This window comes from Haliotis rubra, unplaced genomic scaffold (assembly GCF_003918875.1).
Source record: "Haliotis rubra isolate DU_JTF1 unplaced genomic scaffold, ASM391887v1 Scf61, whole genome shotgun sequence".
Classification (NCBI taxonomy): Eukaryota; Metazoa; Mollusca; class Gastropoda; order Lepetellida; family Haliotidae; genus Haliotis; species Haliotis rubra.
The window spans coordinates 2,612,018-2,634,119 of record NW_025767313.1 but is presented as its reverse complement, the minus strand read 5'-3'; the positions used below and the strand labels follow the sequence as shown (position 1 = coordinate 2,634,119).

At 41.4% G+C, this 22,102-nt stretch overlaps 1 protein-coding gene across 1 annotated transcript in view; it reads right to left on the bottom strand.

Moving 5' to 3' along the window:
- Positions 1-7,447: 7,447 nt before the first annotated feature.
- Positions 7,448-22,102, bottom strand: part of LOC124255862 (advillin-like) — a 32,799-nt gene continuing 18,144 nt past the window's right edge. The window contains 14 exon segments of the mRNA XM_046689806.1: positions 7,448-8,068; positions 8,413-8,508; positions 8,695-8,766; positions 16,061-16,186; positions 17,823-17,888; positions 18,628-18,672; positions 18,950-19,039; positions 19,241-19,340; positions 19,819-19,880; positions 20,493-20,554; positions 20,556-20,577; positions 20,770-20,856; positions 21,397-21,462; positions 21,941-22,027. Of these exon segments, the coding sequence (XP_046545762.1) occupies positions 7,877-8,068; positions 8,413-8,508; positions 8,695-8,766; positions 16,061-16,186; positions 17,823-17,888; positions 18,628-18,672; positions 18,950-19,039; positions 19,241-19,340; positions 19,819-19,880; positions 20,493-20,554; positions 20,556-20,577; positions 20,770-20,856; positions 21,397-21,462; positions 21,941-22,027 (1,173 nt within the window). The 3' untranslated portion in view covers positions 7,448-7,876.

Genomic DNA, 22,102 nt, shown 5'->3' with positions numbered 1-22,102 from the left:
CACTGGCCTTGCTTTAAGCGATCATAAGGCGTATTACGTGGCCAAAAAGCAACGGTATTAGTTTGGTGACGCTCAAATCTAATGGATGTGTCCAGTACTGTCTGTTCAAATGCAACATACACAATCACAACAGGTAGTTGCCCAAATAGCGAAGTTGTAGTCATTAAGACTTTGGTAACTCCAAGGAGCACGGATATGGCGAAACTATTAGTAAGTATGTGTGTGTGCGTGTCTGCGTTCTTTTTATTCCCCAATTTTACAACAGGGAAACACGACAATGCACTTCACGCATTATAGTCACATGGGAACTCGAACCAGGGCATTAGCAGTAAGCATTCAACCCACATGGCTAACCTGTCTCTTCTGCGCAGCTAAAATTCAGTTAAAAGCTCAGAATTATTGTTTCAAAGTGTTAAGATTTTCTATCCTGAGAGTAATTAATTTATAACACCACCTCACTATGTTTACCCTAGTGTAAATGTTAGAACTAAATGTAGTTGCAAAAGCCAAACAGGGAGGAAACAGCTATTGCCAGATCCAGACTGAGGACCATGTCTACGACCAGTGATTGAGTTACTGAACATGTTCTGCTACTTCATTAACAGAAGGGTCATCCTTGACCTGGATCAATGGCACTAAAGGCACCCATATCCCCCTGTCTACAGAATGGTTCGACCTGTGAAGATCCGGTTTAGAATTGATCTTCAGCAACCCATGCTTGCTGTAACGGGATCGGGTGGTGAGGCTCGCTGACTTGGTTGACACTTATCATCGTATCCAAATTGCGTAGATCGAGGCTCATGCTGTTGGTCACGTGATTGTCTGGTCCAGACATGACTATTTACAGACCGCCGCCATATACCTCGAACTTGCTGAGTGTGGCGTTAAGCAACAAACCAACCAACAGAACGGTTCAGTTTTGTCCATCTTATTGACAAGGAAATTGGAGCTAAGACCACAAGGAACATAGGTGATTCACAGATGAACGCCTTAAACAGATTACATATTTTAAGGGATGCATCCATAATTCAGTTCTCATGGTCGTTCCTGATTTGAAAGAAAGTGCCTGGCCAAGTTTGCAATTACCTTCCGTATAAATAAAGCACATGATTGGATGGCCTCACAGTTTTCACGACACAGTGGCAGTGTGGTAGAGCTAGAGGAGTTCTGGAGAGAGAGGTGTACACGTCCGACATGTCCACGCTTATCTGGTGCCGGCCATGACAATTTAAATATCTTGACGTACCACGACAGCAACCATATGGTTTGTGTGCTACTTCTTGCCACGTCATGAATAGAGATCATTTCAAGGGATGAATATAGTACGTCGTTAGGAACGCACTGTCATTAATCACCATGAGGTAAATCCTGCTGTTGGTATGACGATTTCCAGCTCAGAAGCTTCATTGGAATAGTCCACATACATAATACAGTTACTACATGCATCATTCGGAATATGGTTGTGGTAAACACAATGTTACATGCCTTTGTATGGCGTAACATGAAACATATCTGTGACATCACTCTTCTGATTAAACGATCGATGAATTTTCAGTATAGGCCTATGTATTTGTAGTCAGTTCGCCGAAACCCTCATTTTAATTACGTACATTATGTACATAGTGGAACAATTTTCGGAATACACAATGCCAAGTGTTACATGTTACAGTTTGACACCCGTCTGATCGAAACCTTCAGAAGGTCATGTCCATCAGGGTAATAACATTAAAACTGACTGAAATTATTCACGTACCCAACCAGTAGACAGGGCTGTTCTCAGTCGAACCTAAATGTTATAACATCTTGTCTAAATATATGTTCATGTTGTCTGTCCAAAGTGCGCACTGCCTCAGAAACTGTACTCCCATACACAGAACCTGTATTCTTCATGAAATGGCACCAGACGTGACGCATACTGCTGTGGAGCTCTTCTCATGTAAACAGGGTTCGGTCATAAATTTAGATGTAATACTTGTCACGTTAACTTATTCATATCCACCCGAAGTGTGATGTAAGTGGCCGCTTCAAGTTGAAGCATGGCATTTAGTCGTCAAACCTCTGTTCACGTCTGGGAATGATGTCTCCTCAGGAACATTGCCACCCCAGTCTTCTGAATGACTTCTCTTCTGTCGAGAGGATATTAAACTGCGCTGACATCCGCCATTTTCGTTGCGGCAACACCAACACTTTTACCTGTGGGCAAACTTACATGGAGAGAAGCTGCACATTATTCAGTAGATAGCATCAGTGATCCCGTAACAAGATTAACGGTTTGACGATGCTATTTGCGAGATAATGGACTGCGGCAATATTCGATCTTTGTATTAGGGTACTCCTTGTCCATTTCAGAACCCTTTGACATTCTTACAGCACGTTTTTGTTCCTTTCTGTGTCTGGTCCTCATCGATCGCGTCCTGTTAATGACAACATGAGTCATTTGACGTTCTTTCAGCGGTGTTTAGTTACTGAGTTAAATTCACTTTAAGCTTAAATATTAGTCCAACTATATATATAATTCTGAAATCCAGCAGTGTTTATTCATCTTCAGATGTCCAAATGTATTAGTTTCCCTAAGTAATAAGACACTAACAAGCGCAACAAACTCGCGGTGAAACTCAGTAGCTGCAGAGAGATAATTGAATCCTTAAATTTAGAGTTACCTTTTACAAGATCAAAAAAGCTTCGCGTCAAATGGAAAACTTTCTTTCCGAAAGGAAGGGTCACGGCAGATGCGTTCTTAAAGTTATACGTCGAGACCTTTGTTCCAACTTAAAACATATGAACGGTTTGCTTTCTCTCTTTTTTTTAAGCAACTTGTTTGTCCATTTTACAAGGTCACAAACCCTTGCTTATTTTATTGACCTGTCACAACGAAATAGTTGGCCTAAATGAACCATGGTTTGGTAGCTATACATGATATCATGCAATATCCACAACAACAGATTCAATATTGCGTAATTCCTCTAATGTGAGGCTTGGATCTCACCAATTAAACCTCTAAGTGGCCATCATTGCCTCCAATACGTATTAATTTCCGGTTATATAATATCATCTCCCTGGTTACAAGTTTCGGGCGACGGATATTTACATTTTACTTCTACACTGTGTTATCACAGCGACTGGTTCAGGGCAGCCATTGTACGAATGTGCACTTAATTCCATAAGCTAATGTAGCTTGACATGTACATGTCTCCACCATTTAATTGTCATTGTCCATATGACGCTAATCTCTATCGCTAATCCCCATCACTATAGTATAGTATATAGCCTTGCCAATCAACAGTGGCAACTCTGTCACTGTTCATTAATTGACTTGTTGATTCGTGACATATATAACCTTAATGGAATATCCCCGGGTTGTGGCGGTGAACATGCCCATAAGTTCAAAGTCCAGGTCATTGTGTCGTCATCTCCCCATTGTTGTCCATTCCCATATATACTATTCAAAGAAAGTAGGGGATATTCAATTAAATATGTCACAACTATTCTGCCTGATATTTGCCTGAATGAGACGTAAAGATGTCCTGTCAGTCACAGTGATACCCCCACACTATTGGTGACCGACCCCAAATCAATTGTTCTGTCTAACGTTAACGGCATGAAGCCTTCATTCCGTCTATGTCTCACTATGCCAAGGAAGTCGAAAGTAAAGCTTGATTTATTGGAAAACTTAACGTTTGCTCATCGACAATTGGGCCAGCGCTCATGCTCTTGACACCAACGACAATCGTGGTATATAACACGTGCACATCGGGCATGCAGGTTCCATCTGTCTAACCGATTACAAATCGCCTGTTGTCACTCTAACACATGTAACTCTATGAAGCTCATCTCCAATTTGATACGGTTTTGGTCACGGTTTCGTATCACATGTCGTTCTGATGAAACGTTCTTGGGCGCCAGTTGTCGCTCTTGGTCGTCGCTCTTGGTCGACCAGTTTTTTTCTCTGTTGACATCGTGATAGTAATCTTCTAATTACTGAGTGTGAAAAGTGAAGAGCTCGTACCACAATGCTCTGTCTTGTTCCAGCTACAAACATGCCAATTGCACGAAGCCGTTCCAGACATAAAAGTGGTCAAAACACGTTTAATTAAGTTGAAAACAAAACCAGGACAATTTCAGTCTGGTTTTCATCACTGAAGTGTACAGCAGCACACTGACACGATTCTCTGCAAATTCTGAATTTTACTTCGACCATGTTCACGAGCATATCATGGAAAACACTTGCACAAAATAACACCCTGGGATATTCATTTTCCCAAGTAATATCAGACCAAAATGGAATATACCCTAGTTTTTGTGACAGTATATTGATGTTAAGTTGTATGCTTCTCTATGTACAGTTTTACTGTTTATCAGTGAGGTATTTACTCTGCGTGTACAGGGACGACCGCGAACAGGATGTGCAGCTCGTAGAAACGTCTTGAGGTTGAGCTGGAACACCACTCATCTCATTTCAGTTCGAGCTGGAAACGCAGTTCATTGCTGTCCTTCTGATTTCTGGCCATATATTCCGTTCATTGTGATTATTGTGTTTATTATTTATATCTTGTGTATGGAACGTTCCGGGAATATGGAACAGTGATATCGATCTTTCCTTGTTTGTTCGAAGAGGAGCTAGTCCCAGTCGACAATGCTCGCATTGTCACTTTGTCCTTGTATAACGGTTGTGTTTTGATTTAGTTTCCAGAATAGTTCAGATGAATCCAGTCTGGATTGTCTGTAACCAAATTGTAGGCACCAAGATAGTATCAGGTTGAGACCATATCCTAGATGACATAACGTCTAGGACTTTCAAAGAGGAGTCTACGGCTCAATGTCAATATTTTATTGAATGAGTCTATTGGGAGACCGTAGAGGATAAAGAACAACCAAGTTCAAGTAGCAAAACAAAAATGTATGCTGGAATGAGGCGAAGGAAACCTCCAATCTTTCCATCCCCGGCGGAAAAAAACCCCTTTACTTCACTAAATAAATAACAGATCGCTATCGCTCACAGTATATTTTAGTTCGGATTGGTAAAGGACATTAAACAGGGCAAAGTCTAATCAGTAAGACGAGATTAAGTCTTCGAATTTTGTTTGGGTGCCATTAAATGACTTCGAGGTGATATCTTCTCGTCGTTAGTGTCCATTTTTCTGTTTAATTTCTTTACGGCACACAGTTGGCATCAAGCCAAAGCAGGGATAGTTCCACAATGTGTCTGTAAGTGTTTGCAATCACACGCACCAGAAAGGAGAAGTACAATATATAGAGTTGCAATCAGTTACAAATAGAAAATTATTTGGTTACGTGTACAATATATAGCGTTGTATATAGTGTTGGTTGGCTGGTTATTTAACGCCACACTCAGCAATATTCCAGCTATATAGCGGCGGTCTGTAAATAATTGTGTCTGGACCAGACAATCCAGCAATGAACAGCATGAGCATCGATCTACACAATTGGGATGCGATACCATGTGTCAACCATGTCAGCGAGCCTGACCACCCGATCCCGTTAGTTGCCTTTTACGACAAGCATGGGTCGCTGAAGACCAATTCTAACCCGGGTTAGTTATATACAGTGGGTGCGTGTGAGTGGGAGGTCGCCTGGTATATTCCAGGGAAAAATTACGTATCCATGTGTTTGGTACACAATGGTGATGACTGACTGACTGACTGAGTTTGGTTTTACGCCGCTTTTAGCAATATTTCAGCAACATCACGGCGGGGGACATCAGAAATGGGCTTACACATTGTGCCCATGTGGGGATTCGAACCCGGGCCTTCGGCGTGACGAGCCAACGCTTTAACCATTAGGCTACCCTACCGGCCCCAATGGTGATGAGGCTGTTTCATAAATTTTAAACTTTGTACATGTTATTAGCCACAAAGTTCCTATTTTCTGACGCAGATTTGTTCATTTACAATACAAACCGCCTTTATAGAGCTATATTATTTCTTAAACGTAAAACAACACCAGTCATTCATTTAAGTAAACCATTACACTGGCGTAAGAGAAAAACGTAAATACAGCTCCGTGAGGGAACACATCAAGAGTTTACCAAGCCTGGGGGAATCAGATAAATTGGCAATAAATGTTCTTCTTTCAAATGAAATTTTGAACGAGTCTGCCAATAAACCCTCAAGGCAAGCGTGCAGCTCGGGAGATGATAACATGGTTCTTTAGGATAAGCTAGAAATATCCCTTTCTGACGCTGATTTTAAGAACCCGGATGTAAATTAAGTCTAACGTTGGATTTGTGGATAACCCTTTAACTTTAGACATCTCCGCTGAGGGATGCTAATTAACTGGGTATTCTTCGTAAGTACCTGACTATATCCAAGAGCCATTCTGTTTGCTTCTAAGTGGCAACAAGTGCCCTAGGAATGGAATTTCATCAACACTGCTAATTCAGACAAATATTTTCATTTCCGCGATGGGTTCTCGGCAATCTTAGACATAATCTCCTATCTTGAAATATCCATTTTTGAGAAGCCTCAGAAAACGAATGTCAAGAATGTTATTGCGTGGATAATGGAAACGGAGATCTTTACAGATAAATCATATGCTTCATTTTGAAATGGGGTCTTTTCCATGGAGGTCCACGTAATAATGGTTAACTTATACTTGTTCAGATAAAGTTTCCTAATCTTTGACGAAAGGTTTCGCGGTTGTTAGAGTAAATAGGGCAAAGGCTGACTGTCGCCATTCCATGGTTACATTGTCAACAATGTTGAATCAGTTCTCACTGTTAAATGTTGAATAATAATAGCAATGCACAATATATTTGCAGACTTACAAGACTTACACATGATAATGAAGAGACTGAATTTATTTACAAGGCATTAATACAGAACAATATATCTAATACAGTATATTACAGTATATGTATACATGCATCTCTAAATGTATCTTTACTGAATTGATAAATTGAAAAAGGATGAACACCTAAAGGGCCCGATTCAAATCTTGGTTTCCTTAGTTGTTTTCGATAAACGAAATGTGATGGCTGGAAGAGGGGAATATGTTTTGTGTGTCCTCACGAACAGTACGAAGTTATCAGACATGTTACAAGTACCTTTCCAGATACAATGTAAAGGAAGTGTTAAACTATGAGGACGAATATAATTATATATCTACAGATGGTATGTGAGAAATTTGCGGAATTAAGAGGAACACCTTTTATGGATAGACAACTTCTTTATTGCAATAGATGCGACGTTTCGGTGTTGATCATAGCAAGCATCATTTGCTTGATAACGGTGTTAGGATCTACACTGAAACATCTATTGCAATGAAGAAATTGTCTATCAATAAAAAAATATTCCTCTTCATCAAACCAGCTTCTAAATGCCACTTGAAGAAGTTAGTGCAACCTATGCAGTGCTACTATTACTGCCCCTCGTGAAAAGCCTTTACAGGATTGTAGTATAGAACATACTAAATGCAAACTTATTTCGATGTTCGATTAATATTTATCCTGACAAGATATATACATGATAATAAGTGATTATATAAACTGACAAACAAGATCATCAATGTTTAATAATATTTTCGTTCTGCTTGTTAACCAAGTGTTCAATAAGTATATAAATGTATGGTCAATGTCGTTTCAGAGCACTGTCTCCAGTATAGGAGAAATTATTTCAGTGGCAATACAATGAATACAAAACAGCAGTGTAAACAGCTTGCTTTGTCAATATTAACACCGAATCGTTTTCATGTTACATACCTACAAAATGCAACTTTCGTCTTTCATTATGACAATCATACTTTCATGACTTCAGTGACTTAGTTGTCGTCCCTTTGAATTATTGGTGATGGGATTGAATCCCAGACCATTATTAACGTTAACACCGTCAAATGCTGGTCTGAAGACTGAGTCATCCCGTCATGATTGCAAGTGTAGGGAAAGACACGGTATAGACAATTGGTCTGAGAGTGAAGTGGAGACTGACGTCGTGTGACCGGAAGTGAGATGCGCCATCTTCAGGATCTGATTTTGTTTCCACTTTGGTAGTTGACAGAACTGGAAGCGACTGACTCGGATCACCTCCAGGAAGTCTTTGTCTGTGAGATGATGCTGAAAGTACAAAGGGAATGTCCAATAGGATCTGCTGATGTTGTCCCAGCCTGGAAGCGGTATAACTGTCAGCTTGTGATGAATGAACTAGCCGGATACGTCAATCCTGACAAGCAATTTCGCAATATCTCACAAAGTAATATTTCTGTCAAAAATAGTGCTCAAATACAATCAATATCCTACTGACTGCAAACGTGTCATGCCTGAACTAAAAATAACATTCTCCAGTACAGGGAAATTGTCATCCCTTTTCAATTGTTTCTTGTAATTTTGTTAGGCTTTGTGAAATCAAAATTTGGAAACTGTTGTTTTGTTTCCATAAACATCATAAAACCACAATCTACCTGTTTGTTTGCTGGGTCTACATCAGGTGGGAGTTCTCCTCTCACCAACGTCTTGTATGGATACTTAGCCTTAACAACGTGGGATCTGTCGAGTATCTGTGACAACAGACATAAAGAAAATACAGAGAGCTCGAAATAACAAGTTTAACCCTTTTGGTTTGAAATATTAACCGAGTTATTGCACTCACTTAAATGCATAGCTATGGTAGTTTTGCTGTTATATGATTCCCACTACAAAACATAATATTCAACTCAAACTTCCATTCTTCCGTCAACACTTACATCTGAACTGATATCAATCCGAGCGTTTTCTTGCCGCACTCTCTTTCTAGCTAGGCTGTAAACATCTCTTCCCTGTAACAGCAATAGTGAAGCGTCCAAGTGAATGAAACTATTTTTATCAACTTGAGACACGTCGATACCATCGAACACATAACTTCTCATTGAGATAATAGTCACTACATTATCAATACAACATTAATTATCAACAAAGGTGATTATAGTCCATCTTTTTCCTGCATTTTGTCGGGTGGGGAGGGAAGTAATCTGACTAACATACTAAGCAGCAAAAGAAACGTCAGTTTGGAATTTTCCTTCAGAAAAACTCATTTAATGTTTTGATTGTATATTTTTGACAACATCTCCAACTTTACCTGAGCAAAGAATTTCCTTCCCAAACTCAGAATGGAACCCAGGAAATGGTCTCAAAAACGCAACCTGATCTCGGAGATGGTACGGTGTTCTCCATGTTTTTCATGCAACTCATGCTGCACGTGCTGTTCACAAGGACCAGCCCTGTAAAATGCACCCCCAAATCTGGTTGAAACATTCACATTACAACGTCAGCAGGATGCCGCGACTCACGACAGCTCAGAGGAACCAGGCGCTTGAAGCTGGCCACACTGCACAAGCCGTTGCCAATCACTTCCAGGTCAACGTTCGACCATCTACAGGCTGCAGCAACGTTTCCGGGCCACCAACACCACATATGATCGCCCCCGTACTGGCAGACCAAGGGTGACCACAGGACGACGAGACCGCCACGCCAGACAGTGGGAACACACGGAAGACCAATCAGTACTGATACAGTACGCCAACGTCTTAACAGCGGGAACCTCCATTGCCGTAGACCTTACCGTGGACCTATCCTCAGCCCGCGTCAAGGCGTGAACGTCTACAGTTTGCCCTACAACACCAAAACTGGCGATACAGGCAATGGAGAACTGTTCTGTTAACAGATGAGAGTCGGTACTGCGCATCAACTGCAGATGGCAGAACAAGAATATGGCGACGACGTGGCCAGCGTTACTCAGACCAATGTGTTATGGAAAGAGACTCATGGGGAGGTGCAAGCATCATGGTATGGGGTGGAATAGGTCTGAACCAGAGAGTGGTTCCTGTGGTGTTCCAGAACCTTGGTCCAGGGAGAGGAGGCGGCATCACAGCGGTGCGCTACATCGACCAAGCTGTCAGACTCCCACGTCACACCACATTTCGCACGTCACCGGAACAACATTTTCCAGCATGATAACGCCTGGGCCCATACTGCCAGAGCTACACAGGACTTCCAACAGCAGAACGGTGTCAACATTATGCAGTGGCCAGCCCTTAGTCCTGATTTAAACCCAATTGAACATCTTTGGGATGAAATTCAGAGGAGACTGAATAATGTCATACCAAGGCCGAACACAGCCGATTGATTGCGCCAAGCCTTTCTCAGAGTGTGGTTCCAGGTGCCAATGGCCTTCATCAATCGATTGGTGCACTCCGTGCATAGACGCTGTGCTGCAGTTATTGCCGCTCGTGGTGGTCACACTAGATACTGAAGTCAAGAGTCTGAATGGACTGCAAACGTTCACGTAACGTCTTGAAATTGATGTGTCAAGATATTGTACACAAAAAATGTTTTTGATCCGCTTATTATGTCAATTTCTGTAATGATTTGATAACAGTGCCTATCTAATTTTGAATTCGTACTGACGGTTTTTTGCTGAGGAGTATATATGGTATTTTCTTACATATATTTACGTTTTTACCTTACATCTTCTCAATCGCGTCGTCATTATTTGTCTGTACCTCGACATAACATTAAGTCTACAGGGATATGCTCAGTCTGTCCCCCCAGCACTTGGAGGGAGGAGAATACTGGAGTGTCCGATATGTACATGCACTCCACCAGGCAAGGGTTGGTCGATAGGCGAGACCAGAACCGCTACTGGGGCTAAAATACGTAATTATAGTTTCCTAGATATTTCATGTACCAGATATACCGCGTAGGGCAGTTAAGACCATATGCACGATGATGAAATGTGGAACTGAAGCGATAGCAAAAATGACATTGCACCACGCTTCTTTGTGTGAACTGTCAAAAGACTGAATCAAAGAATCCTTAAGATTATTTTGCAGCTGAAACCCTCTCCACTGTGCCCCATGGGCAGGAAGAAAGTATATTATCACCCGCGGCAAACAAGTGGCATGTATTCCCAACCATCTCGGTCGGAGAACCCATCAAATTACCAGATTACATTCAATCTCGCGCCCCCTTCAAGTTAATACCTCGTTGGGCCAGGATTGATCAATTGAGAATGTTATGATCAATCTATAGGGCAACGTTTCCTGCAAACTGGTTTGATTTATAACCTCTGGTGTCGGCGTGTTTATCAAGACAAGCCAGTGCCCGGTGGTGTGCTGGAACAGGTAGACGTTATCACTCACACAACCACTGTTTCAGAAAGCCCACGTGAAATTCAACTGGATCTGGGAGTTATGATTTGAAGCTGGACGTTGGGTATTTTGACAATCGAGAGGATGTAAGACGCATATCATATATTTAAACTTGCTTCCTCCTTGTCCAAGTTTAAATTAACTACATACTTACTTCATCGAGGGAAAGGTAGGGGCTGGGCCTGATGAGAAGTTCGTTTCAAGACAGTTTCCCCATTGAGCAGTGGTGTTTTCTAATCCTGTGGTATAGCATGTGTGGGCTATGTTATGAAGGTACGAGGGGCGATCAAAAAAAATGTAGAGTCACCAAGAAAACGATACAAATGCAGTCATTTTTATATTTTATTTTTCTACATTATCTGTCAAGCTCAAGCATTTTGGTTCCAGTCTCACGATCCCCATTTTGTTTGACTTTTATCTTGGTACCCTCAAAAAACGCAAAATCTACAATAAATGCATCAAAAACTGCAGGAAACAAAAATGCAAGAAATTTTGTGTGTTTGAGATTGATAGAAGTCCCCTAGAATCACACTTAGACATTAAAGTTCATAAAAAGCATTTTGAAATTACAATCGCTTGCTAAAGTGACTCTCCCCTTCATGTTGACTGAAAGAGTTTGTTTTGGAGACACTACCCATCCCCTTCAGATGACGTAATCATAAGGACATAACTTATTCTAATGTTTTCACTTATTCATACATGATGACAAAGGTTCAAACTAAACACTGAATGGTCACACAAGTGTCAGCTCACAATATATTGTAAAGAGTACCAGCTTGAATATCTGGACACAATGTTTTAGGAAGATTGAAATGGGGGGTGTCCTTAAAAAACAGCCCTCGACTAAATATAAATTAAGCAATCCAAATATTTGACTGTTGATTATGACAGGAAGTCATCCAATACTATACTGAACATATTTTATATGATATACTCTGAGGGCATACCATTATCCAAGAGGTACCAAATGACAGATCGTTTTTCATTTTCTGCAGTTTTGTTAGAAATATTATACCCCTATGTGTTGTGATGACTAATATCTCGTTAACCACATTACCCACATATGTGAAAGTTTGGATATGACTTTGCTAAAGATTCCTTCAAAATAAAATAGAAGCTTTTCAAACATTGGACATCGAGAATACAGTAAGTCTACGTACTTTTTGATCTACTCACGTATGCCTAGGTTGCTCTTTATTCGCTATCAAACTACAATCTATCCTGAATCTGTGAATCTAGCCCGAGCGTTTGAGGTGCCGACCCAACGTTTGTTCAAGACAAAGTGAGATCATATATCAATCTTAGAACGGTCGACTTGATAAAACAGGAATATTTGATTTTATTCCTTAAGAACAATATATTTGTGACAACCATCAAGACGCATAATGATTCAGTTAGTGTAAAACGCTTTTCATTTCTGAAGTCCTTTCAGCAAAATAAAGAATCATTTTACAAAGAAAGGGCAGGAGATGAAGATGGTTTCGACAAGAGTACAACCGTCCCACATCTTACACGCCGATAGAAGGCCGATCACTTACTCAAACACAACGCTAGCAGAATTTGATTAGATCTTCCACCAGAAATGGATTTACACCAATTACGGCGGCATGCTTGCAGCAACATCTGGCACTTCTGTCAACGTGTTCTCAAAACACGTGTACGCCTGTATTCAATCTCCAGGATTGGCAGGGGAACAGAACTAGTCGAGAGTGTTTCAATACCTTGATCGGACCTCTGTAGGCAGTGCTTGTAGACATGAAGAGTAAACATTTATCGAGGTTTGGGGTCTGAAGGAGAATGATCAACAGACCTGTACACGTGGTTGAAAATAACATAATCACCGTGAAAGAAAAGTATGACGAGCTATGTTTCTATCTTGATTTTAAAACGGATTGAAACGTTTTTGTATTGCAGACCAATGATTACTGAATCTGGGTCCGGTCGATTTTGTCTAACTATCTGAAGATATAACGCAAGCGCTTCGTCGTTTTTCAACTTGATAAGATAGAGTAACGTCTCTTTCGACCTGCCCATGGCGACGACATATAACACCGTGGTTACCAGACCTGACACACTCAACAGACTCCTGTACTTCCCCAGTTGGATTCCAGACAACAGTTGTTCTCCACTGGCCCTGCTTTAAGCGATCATAAGGCGTATTACGTGGCCATAATCAACGGTATTAGTTTGGTGACGCTCACAGCTAATGGATGTGTCCAGTACTGCCTTTATATATGCAACGTACACAATCACAACAGGTAGTTGCCCAAATAGCGAAGTTGTAGTCATTGTCACTTTGGTAACTCCAAGGAGCACTGATATGGCGAAACTATAGGCCAAATCTGAGACAATTTAGTAAGTATGTGTGTGTGCGTGTCTGCGTTCTTTTCATTCCTCAATATTACAACAGGGAAACACGACAATGCACTTCAATCATTATAGTCACATGGAAACTCGAACCAGGGTATTAGCAGTAAGCATTCAACCCACATGGCTAACCCGTCTCTTCTGCGCAGCTAAAATTCAGTTGAAAGCTCAGAATTATTGTTTCAAAGTGTTACGATTTTCTATCCTGAGAGTAATTAATTTAAAACACCACCTCACTATGTTTACCCTAGTGTAAATGTTAGAACTAAATGTAGATGTAAAAGCCAGACAGGTGGCAAACAGCTATTGCCAGATCCAGGCTGAAGATTATGTCTACGACCAGTGATTGAGTTACTGAACATGTTCTGCTGCTTCATTAACAGAAGGGTCATCCTTGACCTGGATCAATGGCACTAAAGGTATCCATATCCCCCTGTCTACAGAATGGTTCGACCTGTGAAGATCCGGTTTAGAATTGATCTTCAGCAACCCATGGTTTTCGTAACGGGATCGGGTGGTCAGGCTCGCTGACTTGGTTGACACTTGTCATCGTATCCCAATTGTGTAGATCGAGGCTCATGCTGTTGATCACTGGATTGTCTGTTCGAAACATGACTATTTACCGACCGCCGTCATATACCTGGAACATTGCTGAGCGTGGCGTTAAACAACAAACCAACCAACAGAACGGTTCAGTTTTGTCCATCTTATTGACAAGGAAATTGGAGCTAAGACCACAAGGAACATAGGTGATTCACAGATGAACGCCTTAAACAGATTACAAATTTTAAGGGATGCATCCACCATAATTCAGTTCTCACGGTTGTTCTGATTTGAAAGAAGGTTCCTGACCAAGTTTGCAATTACCTTCCGTATAAATGAAGCACTAAATAAAGAAGCACCTGATTGGATGACCTCACAGTTTTCACGACACAGTGGCAGTGTGGTAGAGCTAGAGGAGTAGAGGGAATCTGTGGTGGAGAGAGAGGTGTGTACGTCCGACATGTCCACGCTTGTCTGGTACCGGTCCTGACAGTTTAAATACCTTGACGTACCACGACAGCACCCATATGGTTTATGTGCTACTTCTTGCCACGTCATGAATAAAGATCATTTCAAGGGATGAATATAGTACGTCGTTAGGAACGCACTGTCATCAATCACCATGAGGTAAATCCTGCTGTTGATATGATGATATCCAGCTCAGAGGGTTCATTGGAACAGTCCAAATACATAGCACAGTTACTGCATGCGTCGGTGGGAATATGGTTGTGGTAAAACAATGTTACAACGCGTAACAATAGGGTTTATGCCGTAATATGGTGTTACATGATACACACATGTGACGTCACTCAGCTATGTAAACGATCGATTAATTTTCAGTCTATGTATTTGTAGTCAGTTCGCTGAAACCCACATTTTAATTACGTACATTATGTACACAGTGGAATCATTTCGGAAGACAATGGACGTCAATCAAGCGTTCTTAAACTTATTGTAAACAGTGTGTGTCCGTGCGTTCGTGCGTTCGTGCGTGTACTTGCTCTTAGTTCTATATTTCACATCTACACCATCAGCAGGTTCTCAAAGGACCCATGTTGAACGAAGATTGGCCACAGCAGTACGGAGCACATTCCACGTGCAATTGTGAATGGTTAATCCCACAATATAGGTACAGAAAACAAAAATTATACAGTGTATATTTTAAATATTTACATAAAAAGAAAGTTCTAAAAAAATACATGTAGCGATAATTTGGGTAAGAGAACATGCTCGTAACTGTCAGCTCGTAAAAACGAACTGTTGTCATGAACCGATTGTTACGACTGTGCTCTCTTCAACACAAACGTCCACTGCCGTCAGCTGTACATTGCATAACAATACACGTCCGCTGCTGTCGGCCGGAGTCTGGTTCCTGTACAATTATATCACACTCATCAGATAGAAGCTATCAATATGTTGAGCCAATGATCAGTGTATTCAAATATGCGGCCACGATAACAGAGTACTTAACGGTAGTGTATCAGACAGGAGTCTCGCGCCAGTGGGTAATGCTGGGGTTAGCGAGGAAACACATACAGGGGCTAATTCTAACGAACGAGACGGGAGAAACGCTCTATTCTAGGAACTGAATGACTCGATAATGTCTCTCCAGACAAACAAACACAATTATCTCAGTTTATTCAGTTGCGAGGGGCTATCTGTGTGTCTTGGTATTTCAAAATACCAGTTCTAATGACACGGTGGCACTACGCTGGTCTCAAGTAAAACATATCAGGTTACACGACGTCGTCACGTCATGATATAATTAACAGGTTACACGACGTCGTCACGTCATGATATAATTAACACTTATGTATTTTAATGATATTTTGTTGTAGATGTCATGAGTAGGTCATGTGCTGCTTTTCAAGTGCTATATCAATCAAATGTATCAATTATCGATGATGGGACACATCGTTGATGTTTTGAACGTGGCAGTTTTCGCCATATCTAAACAAAGGTGATGTTCGTGATACGTTGGGAACATGGTTTACCCACGCTGAAAATGCCTCACCCCGAATCCCTTGGGTGTCCAACTCCTGAAGTACTTGGTGAAGCCGTGTGGTTCGTGTCCCTGACAGATGTACCACAGCTGGATGTCCCATGAGTCCCGACCTGCCTGGTCCTTGGCCAGGTAAGCCTGAAACAACAATTGGAAAACATGTAGCATCGTAACTCAAAGGGTTAAAACTTTACACTTCGTTGCCACGAGACAAATACTCCATACAATAGCTTGCGATACAATACACGGTAAGATAAAGAAAGATCGATACCTGTGCTTATAGGAAGCCCTGTCAGCAATTGAAGTGAACGAACTAAGAACATATCCAGTAAGTAGATCATATTTAATTAACACAATTGTGTTTGTTTGTTGTTTAACACCGCACTCAGCGGTCTGTAAATAATTGAGTCTGGACCAAACGATCCAGTAATCAAAAGCATCAGCATCAGCATCGATCTACTCAATTGGGATATAATGACATGTCAACCAAGTCAACGAGTCTGACCACCCGATCCCATTAGTCACCTCTCACAAGAAGCATGGGTTACTGAAGACCAAATTTAACCTGGATCTTCACGGGTCAACAAAATTGTGCCTTGATATTTATTTATTTCTTGGCCACACAAGAAGAAACAGTTACGTTATTTTCAATTCACGTTCATGAATGTTTTCAACCTGTCAATAAATTCTTCATATCATGGCGGGGAGAACCAATGAACCGATGAAACCCAAGGTTAGTGAAACCGTGCCCTTAGTAACTAACTTGCAGCTTAATTTAAGACAGAATCCGTTTATTCTGCATACGGTTAGCTGTTTCCTAACGACCTCACTATATGTTATGGAGGGGCTAAATGTTTCGGGCAGTCAGCATAGTTATGCCACCGTCTGTGTTGTATCGAGTTTAGACAAAATATACACAGGGATGAGTGCACGGTCAACGATCCACGTTGTCGGACGTCACAACATGACCGAAGTCACACACCAGAACAGACGTTAGTTGGCAATCACTTTCAAATAGAGCCAATTGTTTCCCAAGTGTGCTTGGAAACGTGGCGGCTTACCCACGAGCTAACGCGGAAATTGGCAATAAAGGGTAATAACGCGTGTGATTGGGAGTGTGGCCTGTCTGGTCATTTCGCCCATCTGACCAGGTGTATGGTGGAGAACTGCTGCTTAGTGTAACCACACAGTGGATGCAAAGCTTACTGTTATCTGGAGTTTCAGAGGGAAGTAACAGATACACATGCCGTCAGACAGTTATATATACTCAGTTATGTACTCCTTCGTCGGACATTCCGGACTCCAGGCTCAACCTGCCGCCGTTTATACTACTGTCGTATACAACATGCCGTATTTAACTGGAATATTTCTTGCTTGGTTGAACCTCACGTAGTAACATATGACTAAGCCATTTACACGTTCTAGGTGACCCACATGAGCTACTAACAACGAAGGTCAGTGACAAGGTCTCTGTGGTACTATAACATTATACTCAACCCCATGTGACAGGGGCGGTGGGGTAGCCTAGTGGTTAAAGCGTTCGCTCGCCACGCCGAAGACCCTGGTTCGATTCCCCATATGGGTACAATGTGTGAAGCCCATTTCTGGTGTCCCCCGCCGTGATATTGCTGGAATATTGCTAAAAGCGGCGTAAAACTAAACTCACTCACTCAGGCCAAGTGACATGTTTTAACACTGGTAACTGTTCTGGATATAACACGTGGCTGAAATGTCCAGTAGGTGCAAGGCATCAAACGTTGACCACACAACTCACCTGTGCAACGTCTCCAAACATGTTGCGTGTGTTTGAGTCAATGTTCGTACCGCACCACAGAAAAATCTGTCAAAAACAGGATAGGACAATGTAGTGTTAAACAAGCTTAGTTATTGGTAATGGAAAAGATACGCTCTTACATCAGTGAACTTTGAATATTTCTCCAAACATTTCTAGTTCATAGCTGACTACATGGTCAGTCATAAATAAGAACCACCTACTTGCCTTGTCTATTTTGTTTCCGAAATCTCAACAGCAGTTCAATGTATAAAGACTAAGTGATTGGTTATTGAACTGTAACCTCTAACAATGGATGGCGTGTGACTCAATAGGTTCAATGAAGAAGCATTCCACAATCAAACAAGGGAAATAAATATCTGTTACAACACTCAGCAGCTCTCTCCTCCTAAACTTGGCCAAGGGGACGTGTTTCAGGCGACTGTAAAGTACATAATGATAGTTGGACGTCCGTCACTAGTGGTAATGGTTCACTTTCCTCCCAGCAAATCGACAGCAATCCCCATGGTGAAAAGAAACTTGCCATTTGTTTGTGAGACAAATGGCAGTACGCTTCTTCCCCGTCATGACAGACTGATAAATCCCCTCCCCGAATACAGGGTAGTGCACTCGCAGTCTGCATGTGATTTTTTAAACGCCAATTCATCAACGTTAAGTCTCCAGACTGGGATTCAAGGGTTTCAGCACTGTGACCGAGGCACCACTGCAGACAGTATGTATGAGGGCGCTTTCTTTCACGCAGACACCAATCATACTAACGCTGTGGAGGTCAGCCCTGGACAATTACCTGGTCAAATGTGTCGAAGAGCATCAAGTCCTGTTCAGTGAAGTCCTGTAAACAGATCGATGACAGTCAGGGAGATATAGATCGGGAAGATATAGATTGGGAAGATACAACGTCTACCACATCAACGGGTTTTTCTACAGTAGCTGACATCAGACTATGTCCCGTACTTGAGAACATCATATTTATCGTAAACATAATGTTATACCTAAAGTAAACGTATACTTGCAAATCGTATAAGTCACTCTTTCAGTCATGACAAAGATAGGATGACTTGATATTGTCAAATTCTGTTTTCTAAAGCTGAACACGCAGCCATGCATACCTCTTGATTGAAGTCAACCGTCTCATCAAAGCTAAACCCAGATACTTCGTCAGAACAGTGGAACAGGCGAGGATTCCTCCTTTCTAGGCGCTGAAACATGTACAACTCCTGGTTATATTATTATCAGTAACTGGTTTTTCATTCTCCATGATGATATTTAAGCACATGGAATGACGATAGACAGGGTTGCAGATTGGAGTACTAATGTAGAATGTGACAGGACCTTCATCCCAGGAATTCCTACTTGAACATGTTTCTAATGCATGTAGAGATGTACAGGATGATAGTTACCGTGGTGATGTAATCTGCTTCATACTGGAGTCTACCGCCCAACACGGACCAGAACACCTCCGTCTCCTTCGTTTCCGTCACTATGTCGTAATCGTACATTCTGCAACGGGGAACAACACGTACACATACACACTATGTAGTCACAGTTCAGGAAACGTACTAGCAACATCTCTCACACACACACACACACACACACACACACACACACACACACACAGAGTCACAGTTTAGGAACCGTACACACACACAACATCTTCAAAAACGTACAACACACACACACACACACACACACGTAGTCACAGTTTAGAAACCGTACTTGCAACATCACACATCACACACACACACACACACACACACACACACACACACACACACAGAGCCACAGTTCACACACACACAACACACACAGAGATGTACGGAAGACTCAGTTGGAAATCACGTCCATTGCTCGTTGTGCTTTTGTGATCAGAGGAAACTCGGAACGATATTAAACTTGAAAGTGAAAGTGAGATCGATAATATATATATTTTATATGACGAATTACATGAACCTGAAAATCTGTATGATTTATGACCTACTTGCACGGATGAAGATACCCAAGGATGTACTTGGCGTATTCCCTCTCAGGGCCACCAGAACGCTGCAACAGTCCCAAATCACAACACTCATACCCGTCTGCTGACAACTGATGTTCATTAGTCTTGTCTAGCAAGCTTACCTTATCGGTATATGCCACACATAATGTTGAGATATCAATAAAATATAATCAATAAAACTAAAATACTTTTTCTAAGGAAACAAATTTAATGAACTAGCGTTGAACTTGGCAAAGTACATCTTAATAATGTTGAGTATGTTAAAGTAATAACTTTGACCGTCTTCTGGTTGGTAAGGGTGAAAACTCGATGAAAAGTAATCAAGCATCTGTGAATATGCAGACGGTCGTAAGGAACCATGGTAGTGTGGCTTTACAATAAATCAACGCTTTCTTGTCTCATACACAGTGAGTGAGTGAGTTTAGTTTAACGCCACACTCAGCAATATTCCAGCTATATGGCGGCGGTCTGTAAATAATCGAGTTTGGACCTGGCAATCCAGTGATCAACAGCATGAGTGTTCTCATACAAATATGCACAGTTTAACCGAGATGTTTTTTGGCAGTAATTGTTCAATTACTTATGAAATGATATATATGCACGGTAGAAGGTAAACGTCAGATCGATAGAAACAAATGATGTTATCTTGCACGTACCCGTCCATACCATAGAAAGCAGTCGTCAGGGGAGATAACTACGAAAGCTGCCGACGAGTTTAAGTGACGCTGCTGTTGGCGGGACCTGTGAAAAGGGTCACAATAGAGAACTGGGCGTTTCAACAGCAATCACAATTACCAACATGTTTAGGTGCAGGCGTCGTAAATCTGAGTCGATAACACACAGGATGTTAGGTATGTCTCCCTTATGCCAGAGGTCTTGGTTCCCATTCCACGTTCGCTCCCAACTGTACAAAACCAATGTGAAGGTGTTTACCTGAGCTACTCTAATGTTTCCCTTGATAAACTCCCGCACGGAGAAGACTTGGACTGACGGTGATGTTTCCTCCAGGTCTTTATCGAACTGTACACAGATCATGATGAATGAGTTTAAACTTTAAGATGTGTGGCGTTTAAACTTTAAGTTTAAACTTAAAACTTAACATAGCATCGGCATTGTTTCAGCCATGGTGCAAAGAATAAGACAAATCAATAAAGACATTCCGACATTCACTTAGTTTCGCAGGGTGATATCGAAGATGAATATCACTCTTTACTTGTGCGTCCATTGTACGCTGATATACCTATTACTGGCAGTCAGTGTCATAAAGTCTGCTTTAGTTAACTAATGTCATTCGACTGGCTATGTATGGAATATATCCATGGACGTTTCTGAAACGATTTTGAGGGTATGGATGCAATTATGACGTGGAGTCGACCGGTATGTACCTCGGTCACACTGCATGTATACAACTTGGTTAATGCCACCACAGTTATAATACTAAAGGCAACCTCAGTATCGTGACTGAGACTTGATTGTCTCGAACGGTATGATTTTAAGTCAGTTTCACTTCTTTCGCAGCTTAAAACGTGTGTTCGTATTCTATCAGTAATATAAACCTACGACAATCATTGAATTTCCCAGGACGTTGAGCATGTGACTGGGTTCTTTTCCATCCAGAACACGCACCTGCAACAGATGTATTAGAGAAACACATACATGCTAAAATATAACTGACCTCCATTTACTTTATCAGTACAAAATATAGACCTCCATTTACTGAGCTCATTGAAAGGTTTAGCAATATTTTAGTATCTGTTTCCAAGAATGACGTTCCTCTGCGTCAGCAATCACGTATCATCTGGCCTCCTTTACAATCGATAATGGTTGAATGATAACTTTGGTGAAATTTCACAGCAACACAAGATATTGTTGCGAAAATAGAGTTGCATCACCACATGTACTCCATTATAAAGCGATCATTATCAAGTTTAACTGTTGGGTTTCTGTATGTCCTGTGAGGTGATAGTTGTGACCTGAACGAGTCAGAACGAGTCCAACTGATAGCACCGTTATGAATGTTGAACAATGACTGTTCATGAAGACTGTACGTGGCGAGTAAGGCAGCATTTCCTGCTTTATCTACCGTCTTCTCGAGGTAACGTACCAGAGCGGTGTTATGGTGGTACGCCTCCTCCATCACCATCGCCAACTCCACGATCCGCGCCCTGTCTGGGGCGGAGGCCTTACTACCCTAAGACGAGAGAACATGGCGATTAGTAACATAACGCGAGTTGAATGAGTAACATTTGACTAAAACTGGTTATGT